The 19,205-nt window shown below is 38.8% G+C and overlaps 1 protein-coding gene across 1 annotated transcript; it reads left to right on the top strand.

Annotated features, from left to right (window-relative positions):
- The first annotated feature begins 1,751 nt into the window (after positions 1-1,751).
- si:dkey-204f11.64 (uncharacterized protein LOC100537752 homolog) lies at positions 1,752-18,014 on the top strand. The gene is made up of 3 exons (XM_020927379.2): positions 1,752-1,947; positions 13,628-13,756; positions 13,914-18,014. Exons 1-2 carry the CDS (start codon positions 1,858-1,860, stop codon positions 13,751-13,753), a joined length of 216 nt encoding a protein of 71 aa, XP_020783038.1. The 5' UTR covers positions 1,752-1,857; the 3' UTR covers positions 13,754-13,756; positions 13,914-18,014.
- The last annotated feature ends 1,191 nt before the right edge of the window (positions 18,015-19,205 follow it).

The raw sequence follows: 19,205 nt of genomic DNA, 5'->3' as shown, positions 1-19,205 counted from the left end.
TTTAGTGTTATTACTTAGACTTTATCGATCCACGGGAGAAATTATTCGGACACAGAAGCTCACAAATTCACAAAATAATAACAAATAATAGCAAAGAGTAAAAAAAAATATAAATGATAAAAATAAATTAAATAAAAGAAGCAAAAAAGAGACAGGTGTCAAATAAGACATAATTATATAAATGAAAATGTACAAGTCAAAATAAAATAGAAAAATACGTAATAAAATATAAAATCTCATAGCATTATCCATTACATACGGGTGAGTTTTTGTACAGTTGTAGGGCGTATTATATTATATAAGCATGAGTTGTGGTACAGTTGTAGGGAGTATTATCTGTTACATGTGGATGAGTTGTACAGTTGTAGGGAGTATTATCTGTTACATAAGGGTGAGTTGTTATACAGTTGTAGGGAGTATTATCTCTCACAGAAGGGTGGGTTACTGTACAGTTGTAGGGAGTATTATCTGTTACATAAGGGTGAGTTGTTATACAGTTGTAGGGAGTATTATCTCTCACAGAAGGGTGGGTTACTGTACAGTTGTAGGGAGTATTATCTGTTACATAAAGGTGAGTTGTTGTACAGTTGTAGGGAGTATTATCTGTTACATAAGGGTGAGTTGTACAGTTGTAGGGAGTATTATCTGTTACATAAGAATGAGCTGTTATTCAGTTGTAGGGAGTATTATCTCTCACAGAAGGGTGGGTTGCTGTACAGTTGTAGGGAGTATTATCTGTTACATAAGGGTGAGTTGTTGTACAGTTGTAGGGAGTATTATCTGTTACATAAGGGTGAGTTGTTGTACAGTTGTAGGGAGTATTATCTGTTACATAAGGGTGAGTTGTTCGACCAGAGAAATGCGTCTTGTCCTCTCCAGGTGGGTGGAGAGTCCTTGCCTCAAGTGGAGGAATTCAAGTATCTCGGGGTCTTGTTCACGAGTGAGGGGAGGACAGGAGCAGCTTCGGCAGTGATGCGGTTGCTGTATCGGACCGTTGTGGTGAAGAGGGAGCTGAGCTGAAAGGTAAAGATCTCGATTTACCGTCAGTCTTCATTCCTCTCCTCACCTCTGGTCATGAGCTCTGGGTAATGAGCAAAAGGACAAGATCCCAGATACAAGTGGCCGAAATGAGTTTCCTCTGCAGAGTGTCTGGGCGCTCTCTTAGAGATAGGGTGAGGAGCTCACTCACACGAGAGGAGCTCGGAGTCGCTGCTTCTTCACATTGAGAGGAGCCAGTTGAGGTGGCTCGGGCATCTGTTCTGATGCCTCCTGGGCGCCTCCCTTGAGAGGTGTTCCAGGCATGTCCCACCGGTCGAAGACCCAGGACACGCTGGAGGGACTATGTCTCTGGGCTGGCCTGGCCCCCGGAGGAGCTATTGCTACACCATAACTCTTAATTTAAGCAAATAGATTTGATATATTGTAATGGTCCATGTAATTGTAATTCGATATATTGTGATGGTCCACGATATTATTTTGAGATCTTTGATGATACGATATTACAATATTTCGCTTATTGTTACATGCCTGATTGTTACTTTTAAGTCAAATCGTAATTTTTGGATGTTCCTTCTCACCAAGTTTAAGTAGTCTAGTTTCTGCCAGAATATTCCGGTGATGTTAAACAGATCGTGCTCATAAGTAATGCTGGTTTATTCTGGAGCTGGTCCACTCCCTCCGGCCTGTGCGCGCTGCTCATTGGACATGACATGAGCTCTTGTTATTGTGCGCGCTTAGGCCGGATGTTATTTTGAGCCGGGCCAAAGGAGAGACTGTTGAGAGCTGTTGTTGTAGGACTTTCCCTCGTCTGCGCGCTTCAGTACCGCTCCGTGCCGCTCCGTGCCGCTCCGTGCAGACATGTCGAGCAGCGGACCCAGCAGCAGCCTGGTCATGGCGCAGAAGGCGGTGAAGCAGCTGCGGTTCGAGGCGAGCGTCCACCGGATAAAGGTACCGACATTTTCAATCATGTGCGAACTGTGGACAGAACTTTTACTGTGTGTGTGTGTGTGTGTGTGTGTGTGTGTGTGTGCGCGCGCGTGCGTGACTCCCGCTTTCTCAGGCTGCAGCTGTGGCACGCGCTCCAGTCGAGACACTAAAGTTTGACAGTCCCATAAAGACACAGTAAAGAATATACAGTATATACAGTATACATATACAGAATATATATATTTAGAACCTCTGGACAGTCCTGAGCTGTGGTTAGTCTGAGGAAAAGAGAATACTGTACATCAGACATGTCAAAGTCAGGCCCGGGGGCCAAATTTGGCCCGTGATATAATTATATTTGTCCCGTAAGATCATATCAGATATGTATTAGAGCTGCCACCGGCTACAGATAGACTATAGAGACATTATTTATTTAAAATGTTGTTATTATTTTATATTTTGCTTGGTCTGGATTCAGTGTTTAAGCAAAACTATTATTAAACATTTATTTGAATAAGAAAAGGTTTAACATTACATACCTCGAAAGAAGAAAAAACATACAGATGTTGTTGAAATTTGTCAATAAATACTTAGCTTGGCTCACATCTTAGTCCCAGTTTTTAATTTTGGCCTCTGTGAATTTGAGTTTGACACTTTTGCTGTACATGGATGTAGCAGATAGATGTAGTAAGGCGAGGCAAGTTCATTTGTATAACGTAATTCGCACACAATGTAAGGCTGTGTAATTGTGTGTCAAACAATCTCCAAACTCATAATCGAGTTGAAACGATTAAAGCTTAACACAGTTTATTTTGGGATATGTTAAAATATATTTTAGTATATTTATTTAATTTTTTAAACATAGAGATTGTTGAACAGTTGGATATATAATTTATTTTGGATAATTTAATGTTTTCTCTGCCTTATTTCATGGTCAAAGTATATTTTATTCATTTTTTGTTTTATACATCGCAAAACACTCTAAGGTTCATATCTGTAGCCTAAGTGTATTTTCAATTTGAAAGTTTTGCATAAATTATCAATAACAAAGTGTTTTGTTTTTTTTTGAGAGATGGAGAAATGCTGAATAAATTAATCTTGTAACTAAAAAATAACCGTTTGAAAAATCGTGATTTCAATATTGCCAAAAATAATCGTAATAATGATTTTTTCCATAATCGAGCAGCTCTAACACAAAGTAACTCAAAGTGCTTTACAGATTAAGAAATACATTAAAATAACAATACAAACTAATCAAAATGTAAATAATCATCATGAAATTAAAACGAGAGACAGACATTAAATGAGAGAAGAAGAGCGCAGAATGAAAAATGAAAACCTTTCAGTCAAACGCAGCTGAACCAAACAATTTTGAGCCTGGATTTAAACAGTGTCAAAGTAGAGGCTCGTCTCACATGTTCAGGAAAACTCTTCCAGGTTTTGGCTGCATGAATCTAGTACACAGATGTAGTACAGGAAAGTAATAATAATTTGTCTTAATTCATTTAATTTCAAAACTCGGCAAAGAAGTGGGTAGTTAGTAGCCAGACTGACGCCACCTAGTGCCTCCGCTCAATTTCATTTGTCTGCAGCCCTTTAATGTTTTTAATCCAGCCCGCCTAACGTGAATAATAATAATCCTAATTTGGTAACACTTTACAATAACTACACCTTATTTAGCCTTAATAAAGCATGAATAAAGACTTAATTAATAATGAATAAAGACTTAATTAATAATGATTCACGCTTAGTAAATGTTTAATAAAGGATAATTTGTCTTCACTTTAGAAAAGCTCTCAAAAAGACTTAACTAACAGATAACAGCTGCCTGAATTATCATTGTATTGTATTGTATTATTAGTAAATCATTCTCTCATGGCTTATTAATGATTAATAAATGCTCAAATGGTTAGTTTATGAGTAGTTAAGTATGAAATAATTATGAGTAACTATTTACAGCACAGGCAAATTAAGTGCAAGTGCAAGTAGTTACTAAGCGTGAATCATTATTAATTAAGTCTTTGTTCATTATTAAATAAGCCTTTGTTCATGCTTTATTAAGGCTAAATAAGGTAAAAGTAATTTCAATAAATAGTAAATACTGTGGGACTTGAAAGACAGATTTTTTGTTGTAATGTTTTGTAATGATGTTCAATTATGGGATATTTCAATAACATGGGATATTTTTTTTCTCTTATGAGGTGGATTACCAAAAACCACCATCCATTTGCTCCTGATCTGGCCCTTCCATCAAATTTTAGAACCCTTTGTGACCCACGAGTCAAAACGTTTGCCCACTCCTGCACCAGACGGTTCACAAAAACCCCGGAAGTGCGAGTTTGGGCACCAGCCAATCAGCGAAGAGCCAGACATTCTGTGTTGGCAACGATTCCCGAGATCGAGGATTTAAAGCCAGAACAAAGAGAATGTTTGGTGAATTTTATCAAGGGGAAAGACGTTATTGTCCTTCTTCCTATGGGATATGGGAAAAACTTAATATACCGGTTAGCCCAGTTAGCAGGACATTACTAGCCGGTTTTATTTAGTTTCACTTTGTAGAAATCGTCTGACCTCGCAGTGTTAGAATTTATTTGTTTAACTTCTTGGGTTCTTTTTAAAGACAATGCAGTGGCTTTAAAAAGAACCCAAGAAGTTAAAGTATACAAGAAGACAAAATGAACATCATTGGCTTAGAATTCATTCGCTCGACAGTAGGAGGGTACTTTTTATCATTAATCCAATCGCTGCTATTTGGTCGTGGCGTAGGTAATGCGCCGCTAACGGGTCTAACTTGTATATTAATCTTTTCCCAAATCCCTTGGGAAGAAGGACAATAACGTCTTTTTCCCCTTGATGAAATTCACCAAACATTCTCTTTGTTCCGGCTTTAAATCCTCGATCTCGGGAATCGTTGAAAACACTGAATATATGACTCTTCGCTGATTGGCCGTTGCCCGAACTCGCACTTCCAGGGTTTTTACGAACCATCTATTGTATATTGATTCCTGGCCTAGTCACTGGAGAGAAATGACAGGCATTACATACGTCACGACCAAATAGCAGCGATTGGTTAAATGATAAAAAGTACCCGCCTACTGTCAAGTGAACGAATCCTAATGCTGCGGGGTCAGATGATGAATCAGGCTAGTTAGGCTGTGTTCAGACTGCAGCCTGAAGTGACCCAAATCCGATTTTTTGGCCCCTATATGACCTGTATCTGATCTTTTAATGACAGTCTGAACGACACAGATCCGATTTTTTCAAATGTGACCCAGGACACTTGGATATGTGCTCCTAAAATCGATACATATCTGATCTTTGACATGCGACTTCAGTGTGAACGGCCAAAGCGCATTCATTCGACCTACACGTTATCAACAAGACACAAACGTCACTATTCTGCGCTGAAGTAGGCAAAAATTGTTAATAAACTCCGTGTCACTGAAGTGAAGCACATCACCTCTCACCACTCTTGGCTCCGTCTCCATATCCACACGTTCCTTTCAACAGATGTGGCTGCCGCTGACCCACAAAACACCACGGCCAAAAACCTCGTCCTTCTCCTTCTCAATCTCCTCCTTAAAACAAGTAAGTTGTTCATGTTCTGGCTCCGGTACGAGAAGAACTTTAAAATCTCCAGGTGCTCAATGCTCGCGTCCATGTTTGGACAACTTCCGTAAACACAGAGCACGCTCGCTGCAGTTGACGTCGTCGTGTCTCCAGTGCACATGCGGGACACTTTCGGGCCATTTAAAGTTCACACTGGAGATCACATACAAGTCGCATTTAATTGGAAACGTGAACGACCTCGCAAAAACATCGGATTTCACAAAAAAATCGGAATTCAGTGTTAAGCCCTGCAGTCTGAACGTAGCCATAGTTTAAGTTTAAGTAAGTAGTTTAAGTTTGGCAAGCTACATTTACTCAAGGCTACTTTTAAACGTTTAAATACAATTGTCCTAATCAAGTAATAACAAACTAATCTATATTTTAGTCTGCAGTAGTGGCCTATAACTCTCGACGGCCTAAAAGTTTGGGTTGTCATGTGATGTGGCAAGCGATGTTGACAATATTAAAATGATACTATTGTTGTGGTCTGTCCTTTGAAGTGAGTCTTTGTGCATCAGCCTATTCATTGTTTTGTCCTTCCACATTGACGTCAAATTAAAAAAACAGATGTAACGTGCAGACAGCCCATTCAATCACACGAGACGGCCCAAAATATCTTAAAAAGTATTTGAAACCTCCTGTAGTAGTAGTAGTAGTAGTTGGTGTAATTGAGTAGGTGCGCACAGTTTACTCAAGTAACTTATTGCTGATCCAAACGACGAACTTCAAGGTGCATTTTTAAAGGTGACATTTCTAGTAGAGGGTCCACCACATGCGACATTACGGGTCAGATCTGTGGAGAGTCGAACCTATATTCACAGAGAGAATTGTTGTATTTTTGAGCAACAGAAACAGCCATAATGAATAAATGCTTTTGTGTTTTAAGTTTAATGTCGTTCAAGTTAAACCAGCAGGACCGAGACAAACCAGGATTATAAATGAACCAAACCAGGACTAATATCTAAACCAGGACTGGTCAAAGAAGGACAATCATTAAACTGGATGTGGATGAAATGGAAAAAGCAGCGGAAAAAACATTGACGCTTAAAGGGCTGATATTACGCACATTTGTGATCTCTGTTCTAATGTTGTTTCCTCATCACAAACAAACCTGGAGTTGTGTTTTGTTTCATTCACGCATGTTAAATGCACAAATCCTGAATATTTAGACCGAGTTCTTCCCTCAAACAGAAAACACTTCCCCCTTGTGATGTCACACGATAATACAGGAAGTGCTCCGTACACTAAGGCTGCTCGATTATGAAAACAAATCATTATCACGATTATTTTGGTCACAGAGGCCAGAATTAAAAACTGGGACTAAGTCGTGGGCCAAACTAAATATGTATTGAAAAATTTCAACCACATCTACATGTTTTCTCTTCTTTCAAGATATGTAAAGTTAAACCTTTTCTTATTAAAATAAATGTTTAATCATAGTTTTGCTAAAACATTGAATCCAGAACAAGCAAAATATAAAATAATAACAACATTTTAAATAAATAATGTCTCTATAGTCTATCTGTCGCCAGCGGGCAGCTTTAATACAGATTTAATATGATCTCACGGGCCAAATATTATGATATCGCGGGCCAAATTTGGCCCCCGGGCCTGAGTTTGACATGTCTGATTTATGGGATTGTAGTCTATGTTTTGTTTTGTTTTGTAGTGCTGCAAAATTACCAAATAAACAACTACTACTAAACAAACAAACAAAAAAAACAAAACAAAACATAGACTACAATCCCATAAATCAGACATGTCAAACTCAGGCCCGGGGGCATAGAAAGGCATAGAAAAACATAAATGTATCCAAAACAAACGATATATCCAGCTGTTCTACAATCTCTATATTAAAAATAATAATAATAAATATGCTTATACACCTTCACTATAACGATTTGGATCATTTCAACCCTGGACTTTCTGCAATTTCTACTGAACAAAAGAATAAATTACCACTTCATGACATCACAAGTTGGGACAGAGCAACAAATTTCTAACATGACTTAAATTTGGGTGACCAGATTTTCAAAATAAAAAACTGTGACATAGCCGGTTTTGGATGTTTGGTAATAATAAAACCGTGAAAGAGTGCGTAATTTATTTTATTACATATTTTTCTATTTTATTTTGACTTGTACATCTACATTTACATAATTACATCTTACACTGTAAACCCTGACACGTAAGGTTTACAACAAAATGCACATCCACAGCGCTCAAGTAAATCCAGTAAGTACTTTATTTGCCTAAATCAGTTAAACTCCTAGTATAGTGTACTTGCTATAGCCAGTTTACACTAAAAGGGTTTTACTTTGTCTTTTAACCTTACGATATTTAACACAAATTACTATGATTTTGCAAGTTCTGCCTGATTCATCAGCCAGTTTCACTTCGTAGAAACCGTCTGACCTCGCAGTGTTAGAATTCGTTCGCTCGACGGTAGACGGGTACTTTTTTATTTAACCAGTCGCTGCTATTTGGTTGTGACGTATGTAATGTGCCGCTATTATTATTATTTTTTATTATTTGTTTAATTATTTCATTCATAAAGTATAAAAAGACATCAACAGTGTCACATCAAACATACAAGAAATAAATGAAAAGGAGCAGAAAGAAGAGTCGTCTCATGTCAACGCTAATGGGACTTTCTGGTATATTAAGCTTTTCCCAAATCCTGTAGGAAGAAGGACAATAACGTCTTTCCCCTTGATAAAATTCACCAAATATTCTCTTTGTTCCGGCTTTAAATCCTCGACCTCGGGAATCGTTGCCAACACAGAACGTCTGGCTCTTCACTGATTGGCTGTTGCCTGGACTCGCCCTTCCTGGGTTCTTGCAAACCGTCTAAAGTATTCTGATTCCTGACCTAGTCGCTGCAGAGAAATGAAATTGAGCTTATGGAAATTATGACCCCTAACTATGACTCCTCAAGTTCTGTTAACTCGTAGTAATAATTTAATAATGACTTACATAAACGTGTGAAGATAACATGCTACAAATGAAAACACAGCTGTAGAAAATGTAATGTTTATGGTGTTTTGGGACTGAGGGAATTTTAGTCAGTGAACAGTCACTTTCAGTCACACAGTAGAGACCAGGGGTGGGCAAACTTTTTGACTCGTGGGTCGCAAAGGGTTCTGAAATTTGACGGAAGGGCCGGACCAGGAGCAGATGGATGGAGTTTTTGGTAATCCACCTCATAAGAGAAAAAAAATAACATGGGATAAGTAGAAAACAGACCCCATGTTATTGAAATATCCCATTATTGAAAATCATTACAAAGCATTACAACAAAATATTTGTCTTTCAAGTCCCACAGTATTTACTATTTATGGAAATAACTTTTAAAACACTGAAAATTATTATTATTATTACTATTATTCAAGTTCGACCAAGCCGGATAAAAAAAAAATTACAGGGCCGTATAGAACATTTGATTCCTGACTCTTGCTCTTTTTTGCTACTTATTTAATTTTATTTATTTTATTGTATTTATTATTATTATTTATGTATTTATTTTTTATATTATTATTATTATTATAAATTTATTAATTGATTTACTTATTTATTTATTTTTAGATTTTATTATTACCATTTATATATTTTCTCTTTATATTATATTGTGATGTGTGAGAGCTTCTGTGTCCAAATAATTTCCCTTGAGGATCAATAAAGTTTGTCTAAGTCTAAGTTTAAGTAATGAAGGAAAATTGTTCTGTACTCGGCCGATTCACGACAAACAAGGGTCAGTATAGTCACATTTTCTTTCTGTTTTGGTAGTTTTTAAGCAGCTTTTCTGCATTTTACCGAAACAAATGACAAATTCATGCCTCTATTTACTGTCGGCAGGGATCAAATTGGTCAAAAATAGCGACATTTGGGATATTTCTTCTATAAAACTAGATAAATTTAAACAACTTTTGATAAATCTGCTGGGACAGGGGACACTTGGCTCAAAACTGGGACTGTCCCGGGTAAATAGGCACGTCTGGTCACTCTACTTAAAGCTCAATTTAGTATTTTTAGTGTATTTTCCCTAGTGAAATAAATGCAAAACTCGATTAGACAGTAATATTGCGAGGGCTTTGGGTGATTTCCTGCGGCGTGCTGAAGGTCTGCCGGAGCTGCACAGGGCCGTCTTTGTTGGCCGCGCGCTGTGTGACTGCGGAGATTGTTCTACTGTCTTAATTTAGGACGCATGTTGGCATTCCAGGGTTTTTATTAGACGACGCCTGATAGGATGTGAGGCTCTTTGTATCTAGAGACGTGTAATTAATGACATTTTTAGAGTCCGTCGTCAGCGTGGATTCGACTCTTTGGGCTCTGACATTTTATATCTTATTTTGCAAAATTAAAAACTGGAACATCCTCGGTTTTTTGGGGGTTGGGCATAAAAAAATTGTGAAACGATTGCGTAATTAAAGAAAATTTGTCAGTTTTTAGCCCGTTCATGACATACGTGAGTCAGTATAGTCACATTTTCTTTGTGTTTTGGTCATTTTTAAGCAATTTTTGCCTCTTTTTACTGTTGGCAAGTGTCAGATTGGTTAAAAATAGAGACACTTTGGACATTTCTTGTATAAAACTGGGACAAATCAGTGGTTTTGGGACACAGTGCTCTAAACTGGGGTAAAATAAGGACATCTGGTCACTTCATCTTATGTAAAACTTCAATTTCCCTTGGGATCCCTAAAGTATTTCTGTCTCTCTCTCTCTGTACTACTCAAACTTATGGAAAACAAGCTTATCTGAGATTTTAATTTGGAATTCCATGAACTTGATCTAACTGTGTTGTTGTGGTATTTGCATTTATGTTGTCGTGTTTGTATTCGTGTCGGCGTTTGTGTTTGTTATGAGCCCTCCCGCCTTCCCTATTTTGTAGTAGCAACAGCTTATACACATAGAGAACTACATTTCCCATGATTCATTTCAGTGCAGAAAACATGAAGAAACATGAACTTTAACTCTTGGGATTGTGGTGGAAATAATTCACACCAAAATCTTGTCAAGGTATTTTAAAAGTATTTTTAAAGTCCCCCCTGGCTGGAAGGTCCCCAAGCTGGAAAGTCCCCCTGAATTTGTGTGTGTGTGTGTGTGTATATATATATATTAGGGCTGGGCGATATGGATCAAAAAATATATCTCGATATATTTTGCTATGTCTCGATATATGATATATCTCTCAATATATGTTCAAGAAAAAATAACCCCCTAAAACTGAAAACTGCAAAAACAAATCTGCCAATTCCACAAGGTCTTTTTTTTTTTTTATTGAAGTGTAAGAGGTCGGCAGTTCATATAGGAACTTTTAAGATTACAATTTATATTTCCTTCTTTTCATTCATAAATAAAACAACTCAACACAAGCTCATCTTTGCATTAACTCTGTTATCCAAACCAGAACCAGAACCATGAGCTCATTTAGCAGAAGAAGCTCAGGATGTTCCTTATTTTAATAGATCCATGTTATTATCCAGCAGTAAGGAGCTCTGAGGTTTAATCCCACAATCCACTGCAGATCAAACCCAACGTTTCCAAACACTGTTGTACAAGTGACACTGCAGCAGATTATTCATTAAAATATTCTGCATAAATAAACTTTACATTGCTAAACTTTACAATATATAAAACATAACGACTCTAGAGCCACATCAGCCCATTTGAGATAATAATGTGTTTAATGCAGTTTTGCGCACGTGTGTTTACATTTTACAGAAACGAAACTTAAGCGCGTGGCTCATTTGCATAAACAGCACTTCTCCTGCATCTCAGCTCGTTTAGCTTCTTTCGGGCTAAAGGACGCGACTCGGTGGAATATGAGGATGTGCTGCTGGTGATGCTTTTGTCTGTAAATGGTTGAAAAGGTTCGTGGTGCTTGAAGCTTTTCACTGGCACCAACTTTCGGCGTTCACATCGATAGTGACGAGTGAAGGAGACACGAACGAACAAACTCAGGGAGGCGGAGGCGACGAGAGAGAAGACAAACAAGGGAAGCGGTGAAATCTAAATTGAATATAAGCATTATATCGATATATACGATATGTCAGAATTCATATCGAGTTTAAAAACTATCTCGATATATTTAAAATATCGATATATCGCCCACCCCTAATATATATATATATATATATATATATATATATATATATATACACACACACATACACACAGACACACACACACACAACATATACACATGCATGCATACAAGCAAAACATGCAAAAATCATGTGGTCTCAAACACACACAAATAATAATCCACCACCTCAGAAACTCTCAGTAAATGTGCCACAACTATTTCAAGATTTTATCTTACATATTTCAATGAAATACATACTTAAAGGTTGTATAGAGGATTTTCCAAGGAACAAGAAATCCAGCGACTGTTTGTCCTTTTTCAAATGTTGCGCATGCGTGAAACCACCCCCCCTCCCCTACAGCTCCTACGTAGAAACGCCTCCTCCCTCCTCCTCCTCCTTACGCCAGAAACAGGTTTGTTTACAGCCGGTGCTCTGCACATGACTTGTAAACAACTAACTTCAGTGTTGGTTAGGCAAGATGGAGAAGTGAGGGAGCGGGGAGAGAAGGAGCGGAAGAACGGAGGAGCGGGGAGGAGCGGGGAGAGGAGCAGGAAGGGGTGCAGAAAAGGGTGCGCGGAGATTCCGTGTGAATGAACTAGCTACAACACGCAGCAGCAAGCGGACTCTTTCTTTGCCTTGAAAATTACGTTTTCAGACATAGGATATCGCATTCGTGTCCTGAAAAACGTTTGTGTAGCTCTTGGAAATAAAGTACGTTTTCATAATAAGCAGAAGTGACCTGTCCAGGAGTAATTTGGCGACCAATGCGTCAGAATCACCTTAGTTTGGCTTCGCTGCTTTTCCCCTTGTCTTCTTCTTTCAGCGACCTCAAAAAACGGACTTTCTTTTGCGGCGAACTGCTCCTGGATTTTTGTCGCCATTGCAACAAACTTTGTGCGAACTGCGAGGAAGATATAGGTCAAAAAAAGCCGCTAAGAACTGTTGCGTTGGTGGAGTAAACAGCGTCTGTGCGTCTTGCGTCTGTGGACTGCGTGACAGGCGTACGTAAACCAAGTAATGGCAGCGCGCAGACAAGTCAGTTACGCTAGACACGTAGAGAGTTTGATTGACAGCCTGTCAGCTAACAGATAACGAGGCAGTGTCGTTATCTATTGGCAAATGTTTAGCCCCACCACGTCCAGAGTTGATGAATTTTTATTCTCTTTTTTTTTGGTCATCATAATTACAAGGCTACTACATCTCTATAATGCTATCATTGACAATTTGAAACAAAAAAAAATCCTCCATACAACCTTTAAGGTCTACCTAAAAGTGATTCTGAATGATCTTTGAACACATTCTGTAGATTTTTAGCCCTCGCGCTCTCCTCGGAGTCACACTGACCCGAAGAAATGTTTTTTTCCTTCCCGCTCTCTTGGGGCAGGTCAGTCAGACCAAAAAATTTATTTTCTTGCCTGGCGAGAATTTATTTGAAAATTAATTTTTGGGTCTGACTGACCCGCCCCAACTTAGGTTAAGAAACTTAACCTAAGTTTCTTGTGTTGCGCTGCTACAAATTATGTTTATGGCAACAGGTACGGAAATAATTCATATTTCTTCCCAAATCACCTGTTACGGATGCTATAGGACAGGGGGAACAAGAAAATAAAAATTAAAATATGAGTTCATAGTAAACGTCTGTGAGCAAATGAAGATTATATTGATATTACAAACTGAAAAAAATGGAAGATTTGTAAAATGCCATAAACAAGTCCCGACATTTGGTCTCACTACTTTCACATTTCATTTTATTATGATATAGAAGCTTATTTTCTAATTCAATATACCACAGTTTGTGACGCGGCTGACTAAAGGCCAGAGAGACCGTTCGAGCTGGGACTTTCAAGCCAGGGGGACGCTCGAGCCGGTATTCCTACAATTATATTAGTCTCTCCAAAATATTGCAATAAATATCGTACTGAGAGATTTGGATAGGAGACATATGAGACACCAATGCAAATGTAAAAGCCAAAATAATAATGATCTGTTTGAATGTGTATTTGCAGGTGTCCCAGGCCGCGGCGGAGCTCAAGGCCTTCTGTCTGCAGAACGCCCACAAAGACCCCCTCCTCACCGGGGTGCCCTCCAGCGACAACCCCTTCAGACCACCCAAGTCATGTGCGCTGCTCTGAGCCGTGAGTACCAACCGCCCACCCTCCCGCCCTCCCACCCGCAGCTCCACATCCAGCTCTGTTTGTTTTCTAATCCTATATCAAATGGAACAATGTCACTTCTGTGTGGAGAGCACCAGACCCGGCGCTCCGAGCTAACACGTTTTATTTTTACCATCAGGCCAAAGGACACCGGATCGCTCACTTCCGCCGATCACATGAACATAACGACGAAGAGACAAGAGGCAGTGTACACACCAAACCGATGAGCAGTGTGCATTTTATATTGGCAAAGTCTGGATTATTCAGACGTTTAAAGCACTAAATCTGACTTTAAAACCAAGCAGGCCTGTAACGATAACCAATAAATCAATGAAAACTTTTAATGAGCTCAATAACTTTTCCAATAATTCGCGATAATTTCTATTTGTGTGCTCGTTTGTTTTTTGAGTCTGAATGTCCAAAAGCTTCTCAAAACGCTTGAACGAACGTAATCCGTGTGTCATTCGTTCATTCGTTTTTCAAAATAAAACCAAAACATCCAACTGTTGTGTTTCGTTTAAAGTCCGGTGCAGTTTATTTGTGAAAAAAGTTAGAAAATAGACCATTTAATGACAGTGCGCCTTATAATCCAGAGAGCCCTATAGTGCAGAAAATACGGTAATGTAAAACACACTGATTTTAAACACCAAAAGAGTGAAAATGTCAAACGTGTTGCATAAACGAGTTTCCTTCCTCTGAACAAGCAACGAAACTGTAGCTGTAACAAAATAATTTAGTAAAATATACCAGAAATATACTCTTGGTGACATATCGATACAGCAGCCCACAATATCGATACTGTATCACTTTAAACAATATGATATATCGATATTTTGATATTTTTGCACACCCCTACTGACTGGCATTAGTGAACTACTGAGCAAAACTAACATTATGTTCATGAATAAAACAGAAGTAACTTGTTCACTCAGACTGATTCTACAATTAAAATAAAAAATCGATTTCATGATGTTGATATTAAGTAAGTAATTACGTATTTTATTTATTTAGCGCTTTTCACAGAGCATTATTCAGTCATTCCAGACCCGGTGGTTGTAAACTACTATTGTAGCCACAGCTGCCCTGGGCCAATTGGCACCATTGGCCCCTCTGATCACGCCCATCACTCACACACTCCACTTTCATACTAGGCAGTGTGGGTGAAGTGTCTTGCCTAAGGACACAATGACAGTTATTGTGTCTGGCGCCCCCCTGTGGCACCTGATTTTCCCAGCGTCTCCCATCCAAGTCCAGACCAGACCCGGCCCTGCTGAGCTTCTGAGATCTGACGGGATCAGACTTTGACAAACTGGTATGGCCACCAAAACGATTTATTATCTATTTTTATATGAGGAGAAAATTCAGTTTGTCGACTGGACAAAAGTTAGTTTGGTTGAAGACGTTTCACAGCTCATCCAAGCTGCTTCTTCAGTTCTGGTCAGACGTTGGTGGTTCCTTATATCTGCAGGGAGGAGCTAACTAAGGCTGCGTTCAGACTGCAGCCTGAAGTGACCCAAATCCGATTTTTTGGCCCCTATGTGACCTGTATCTGATCTTTTAATGACAGTCTGAACGACACAGATCCAGTTTTTTCAAATGCGACCCAGGACACTTGGATATGTGGTCCTGAAACCGATAAATATCTGATCTTTTGACATGCGACTTCAGTGTGAACGGTCAAAGCGCATGAATCCGACCTACACGTTATCAACAAGACACAAACGTCACTATTCTGAGCTGAAGTAGGCAAAAATTGTTAATGAACTCCATGTCACTGAAGCGAAGCACATCACCACTCACCACTCTTGGCTACGTCTCCACATCCACACGTTCCTTTCAACGGACGTCGCTGTCGCTGTCCCACAAAACACCACGGCCAAAAACCTCGTCCTTCTCCTTCTCAATCTCCTCCTTAAAACAAGTAAGTTGTTCATGTTCTGGCTCCGGTACAAGAGAAAATTTAAAATCACCAGGTGCTCAATGCTCGCGTCCATGTTTGGACAACTTCCGTAAAAACAGAGCACGCTCGCTGCAGTTGCCGTCGTCGTGTCTCCAGTGCACATGCGGGACACTTTCGGGCCGTTTACCGTTCATACTGGAGTCACATACAAGTCACATTTAATTGGAAATGTGAACGACCTCGCAAAAACATCAGATTTCACCAAAAAATCTGAATTGAGCATTAAGCCCTGCAGTCTGAACGTAGCCTAACTGAAACTAACACACACACTTGTTTACAGTTTATGTTAGTTTGGCATATTGACCTGTACAGGGTGTGGGGTCTAATTAGCAGAACAATTCATGGCCATAATGGAGCTTCCACACCTCTGGACCTGACCTGGATACACCTGTTGTTCTCTTGTTTGTTTTGATTTAGGTTTGAGGATGGAGTTGTAAATCAGAGATAGATGGTGTGTGAGGCCTCCATTTCTGTTTAGAGAAGGATTCTCTTTCTTAACAAAAATGGCTTCTTTCACTCCCCTCTCAAACCAATATTTCTCTCTGGCTAAAATCTGTACCTCGCTGTTCTCAAATGAGTGGCCTGTGGCTTTTAAGTGGAGATGTACAGCAGACTGAGGTCCACTGCTGCATGGATTCTACCTGGACGACTGAGGGATTCTTTACACATCTATTTTTATAGTTTTTTTTTAGATTAGCATACACAGATAGATTTAAGCAGTTCAAATGCGAGACAAATTTAGAATACCATGATGTTAGTTTTGCTCAGTAGTTCACTAATGCGTTGTCGTTGTTCGCCTTTGAGTTTTCGTCTTTCTTACCTTGATAGTTGTGGATAAATTCTTCATGGAAAAATCTTTATCCTTTGTGGACCTTGTTGGTTGAAGATTTGGTGATGGGGCAGATTTATGAAGCTGGTGGAGAATACGCAGAGGACAGTTCACAAATATTCATACGTCACTATTACCTGGTCCCCGAAGGTTTGACCAGGTTTTGTATTCACGCTGTGTGTCTGTGTGTGTGCCCACCCGCAATAATTCCACCATTTATGCACCGATTCTCACCAAATTTGGTACGTGGGTCAAGCCCCTGTGCCCAATACTGCAAAAAAGGTTTGGTGACGATCTGAGGTCATTTGAGGTCACACGGGTCAATTGAAGAGTCACGCCATTATTAAGTATTGGCAATTTCGTCAATTTCTGAACCATCTGCGGGCTAAAATATTCACCCAATCATCACCCAAGTTGGCACACACATAACCGGGGCACACTGGATGTTACAGGTTGAAATCAGTCAAGGTAACCGAGGTCAAATATGTGTTTTTGGTCATAACTCTGTGAAGGATGGGGCTCGAGCAATGGGAGTGTCTCAAAATCTCAGAAAAATTATTATCTATTTATAATTCTATGCATTTGTACAGTAAAATATTAATAGTTTTCGAGTTAATCACTAATTATAACAGTTCCTTTATCTTTCAGTGTGGCCGTTAAAATTCTAATTTCTTGTTTTTCTGGTGATACACAACACACTGATCTAACATATACACAACTCATGAAAAATGACATTTTCGTTCGACATCGACATTCTCATGTGTGACCAATATCACACAAATGTTCATGGGCCTGTACACATACACACATTACATTGTGGATATAATGATCATGTGATATGGGCTGGGCTCCTCATAAACTGCTTCTGTGGTGATGAACTGACCCACCGACGCCTCGTGGGGACCAGGTTGATATTTCCGATTGTGCTTGTTTAAATTAGTGACCAGAACCAAGAACTCACTATGTTACAATAAAAAAAAACTGCACTTCAACAATATTAATGTCTGTATCAAATATTATTGTCCTGTAGAATGTTCTGACGTTTTCTGAAACCCACCAGGACATGTTATCATTATATTTGCCGATTGTGAAGCTGAAATTGTGAAAAATAAACACCAAAAAGAGACTTGAATTGTGCTGAAACCCAAATATAGTATTCAGTTGATACCAGCAGTGTTTCTATGCAATATTTGTCCTTCTAAATATCAGGTTTTGTTCATGATGTCTGTTATTCTGATGAATATATATATATCTTTTTATTTATTAGTTGACATTATTATGACTGTTATTTGCATGTACACATTGTCACTGTTTTATTTTGATTTATTAAGATTTATTAAGTCAATAACACAACTTTATTGGATTGTTGGCATCACCTTCCACTGCCTGAAGATATAATGCCACCTAGCTGCACTACAATGCAATTACAAAATGGTATATCTGATTTTTATTGCTGAAAAATACATAATAAATCCTAATTTACAAAAGACTCGCCTACGTTTTTTTGTATCTGGTCAGAAAAGACTTTCTCACAACAGTTCTACATGTGAAGATGCAGGTGATTTTTTGTTTAGCTACAGTGGAAATGATGTAGTCCACTTTTAGACCTGGTTTAGTCCAAGATTAGACCTGGATTAGTCCTGTTATGACTTGATTTAAAGCTCCTATATTAAACAAAATGGACTCTTGTGAGCTTTTATGTTATGGTACGACGGAGTATAAGGCTCAGATTAAAAATAAATAAATGATGCTGGCACTACGAGAATAAAGTCATAATTTTACAAGAATAAAGTCGAAGTCAAAATAAAGTCGTAATATTATGAGAATAAAGTTATAATATTACGAAAATGAAGTCGTAATAAACTCAAAGTCAAAGTGAAAATTGCGGCAGAAGAAGAACTCAGTCCCTGTATCAGTCGTTTATTCGTTTTTCAATATAAAACTAAAAATAAGAAAAAGAAAAAACAACAATTTTCTTCATTATTTGCTTCCCCGGACTGAACAGGACTAAACCAGAACTAAACCAGGTCCAGGACCAGACCGGGACTGAGACCGGGACTGAGGACCGGGACTGAGACCGGGACTGAGGCCGGGACCAGACCAAGACTAGGAATTTTCAGAATAAAAAACTTGGACATTCCTGGTTTGTGGTGGTTGGTAATAATAAAACTTGTGAAACGAGTCGTAATTAAGGAAAATTGTTATGCACTTGGCACTAATGTGAGTCGTTATAGTCATATTTTCTTTGTGTTTTGATCATTTTTAAGCAGCTTTTCTGCATTTTATCGAAACAAATGACAATGTATGGCTCTTTTTATTGTCAGCAGGTATAGAGTGACCAGATTTTCAAAATTCTAAATTGGGACACACCCGGGTTGGGAATGTTAGTATTAGAGCCCGACCGATATATCGGTTGGCCGATATTATCGGCCGATACGGGCACCTGTAGGCATATGCTTGCTGATAGGGGCCGATATTTCACGTGGGCATGTGAAACGTCGTTAAAAATCTTAGACTCTCTATTATGTTCATTTAATCCAATTTACAGACGGATAAATGTCCTAATATGTTGCTCCACATCAGTATTTATCTGCGGAGTCATTTGTGTGTGTGTGTGTCCGTACTGTCCTTGAACACACCAC

The sequence above is a fragment of the Boleophthalmus pectinirostris genome, unplaced genomic scaffold (assembly GCF_026225935.1).
Source record: "Boleophthalmus pectinirostris isolate CB_2022bp ecotype Guang Dong unplaced genomic scaffold, ASM2622593v1 HiC_scaffold_17, whole genome shotgun sequence".
In the NCBI taxonomy this organism is placed as follows: domain Eukaryota; kingdom Metazoa; phylum Chordata; class Actinopteri; order Gobiiformes; family Gobiidae; genus Boleophthalmus; species Boleophthalmus pectinirostris.
Note: the sequence above shows the minus strand (reverse complement) of the source record. Positions and strands in the feature narration are given on the sequence as shown.

Coding starts and splice junctions, on each gene's coding strand:
- si:dkey-204f11.64 (XM_020927379.2), top strand. CDS start 1,858: ATGTCGAGCAGCGGACCCAGCAGCAGCCTGGTCATGGCGCAGAAGGCG. Junction 1,948..13,627: donor CGAGCGTCCACCGGATAAAG/GTACCGACATTT, acceptor GTGTATTTGCAG/GTGTCCCAGGCCGCGGCGGA.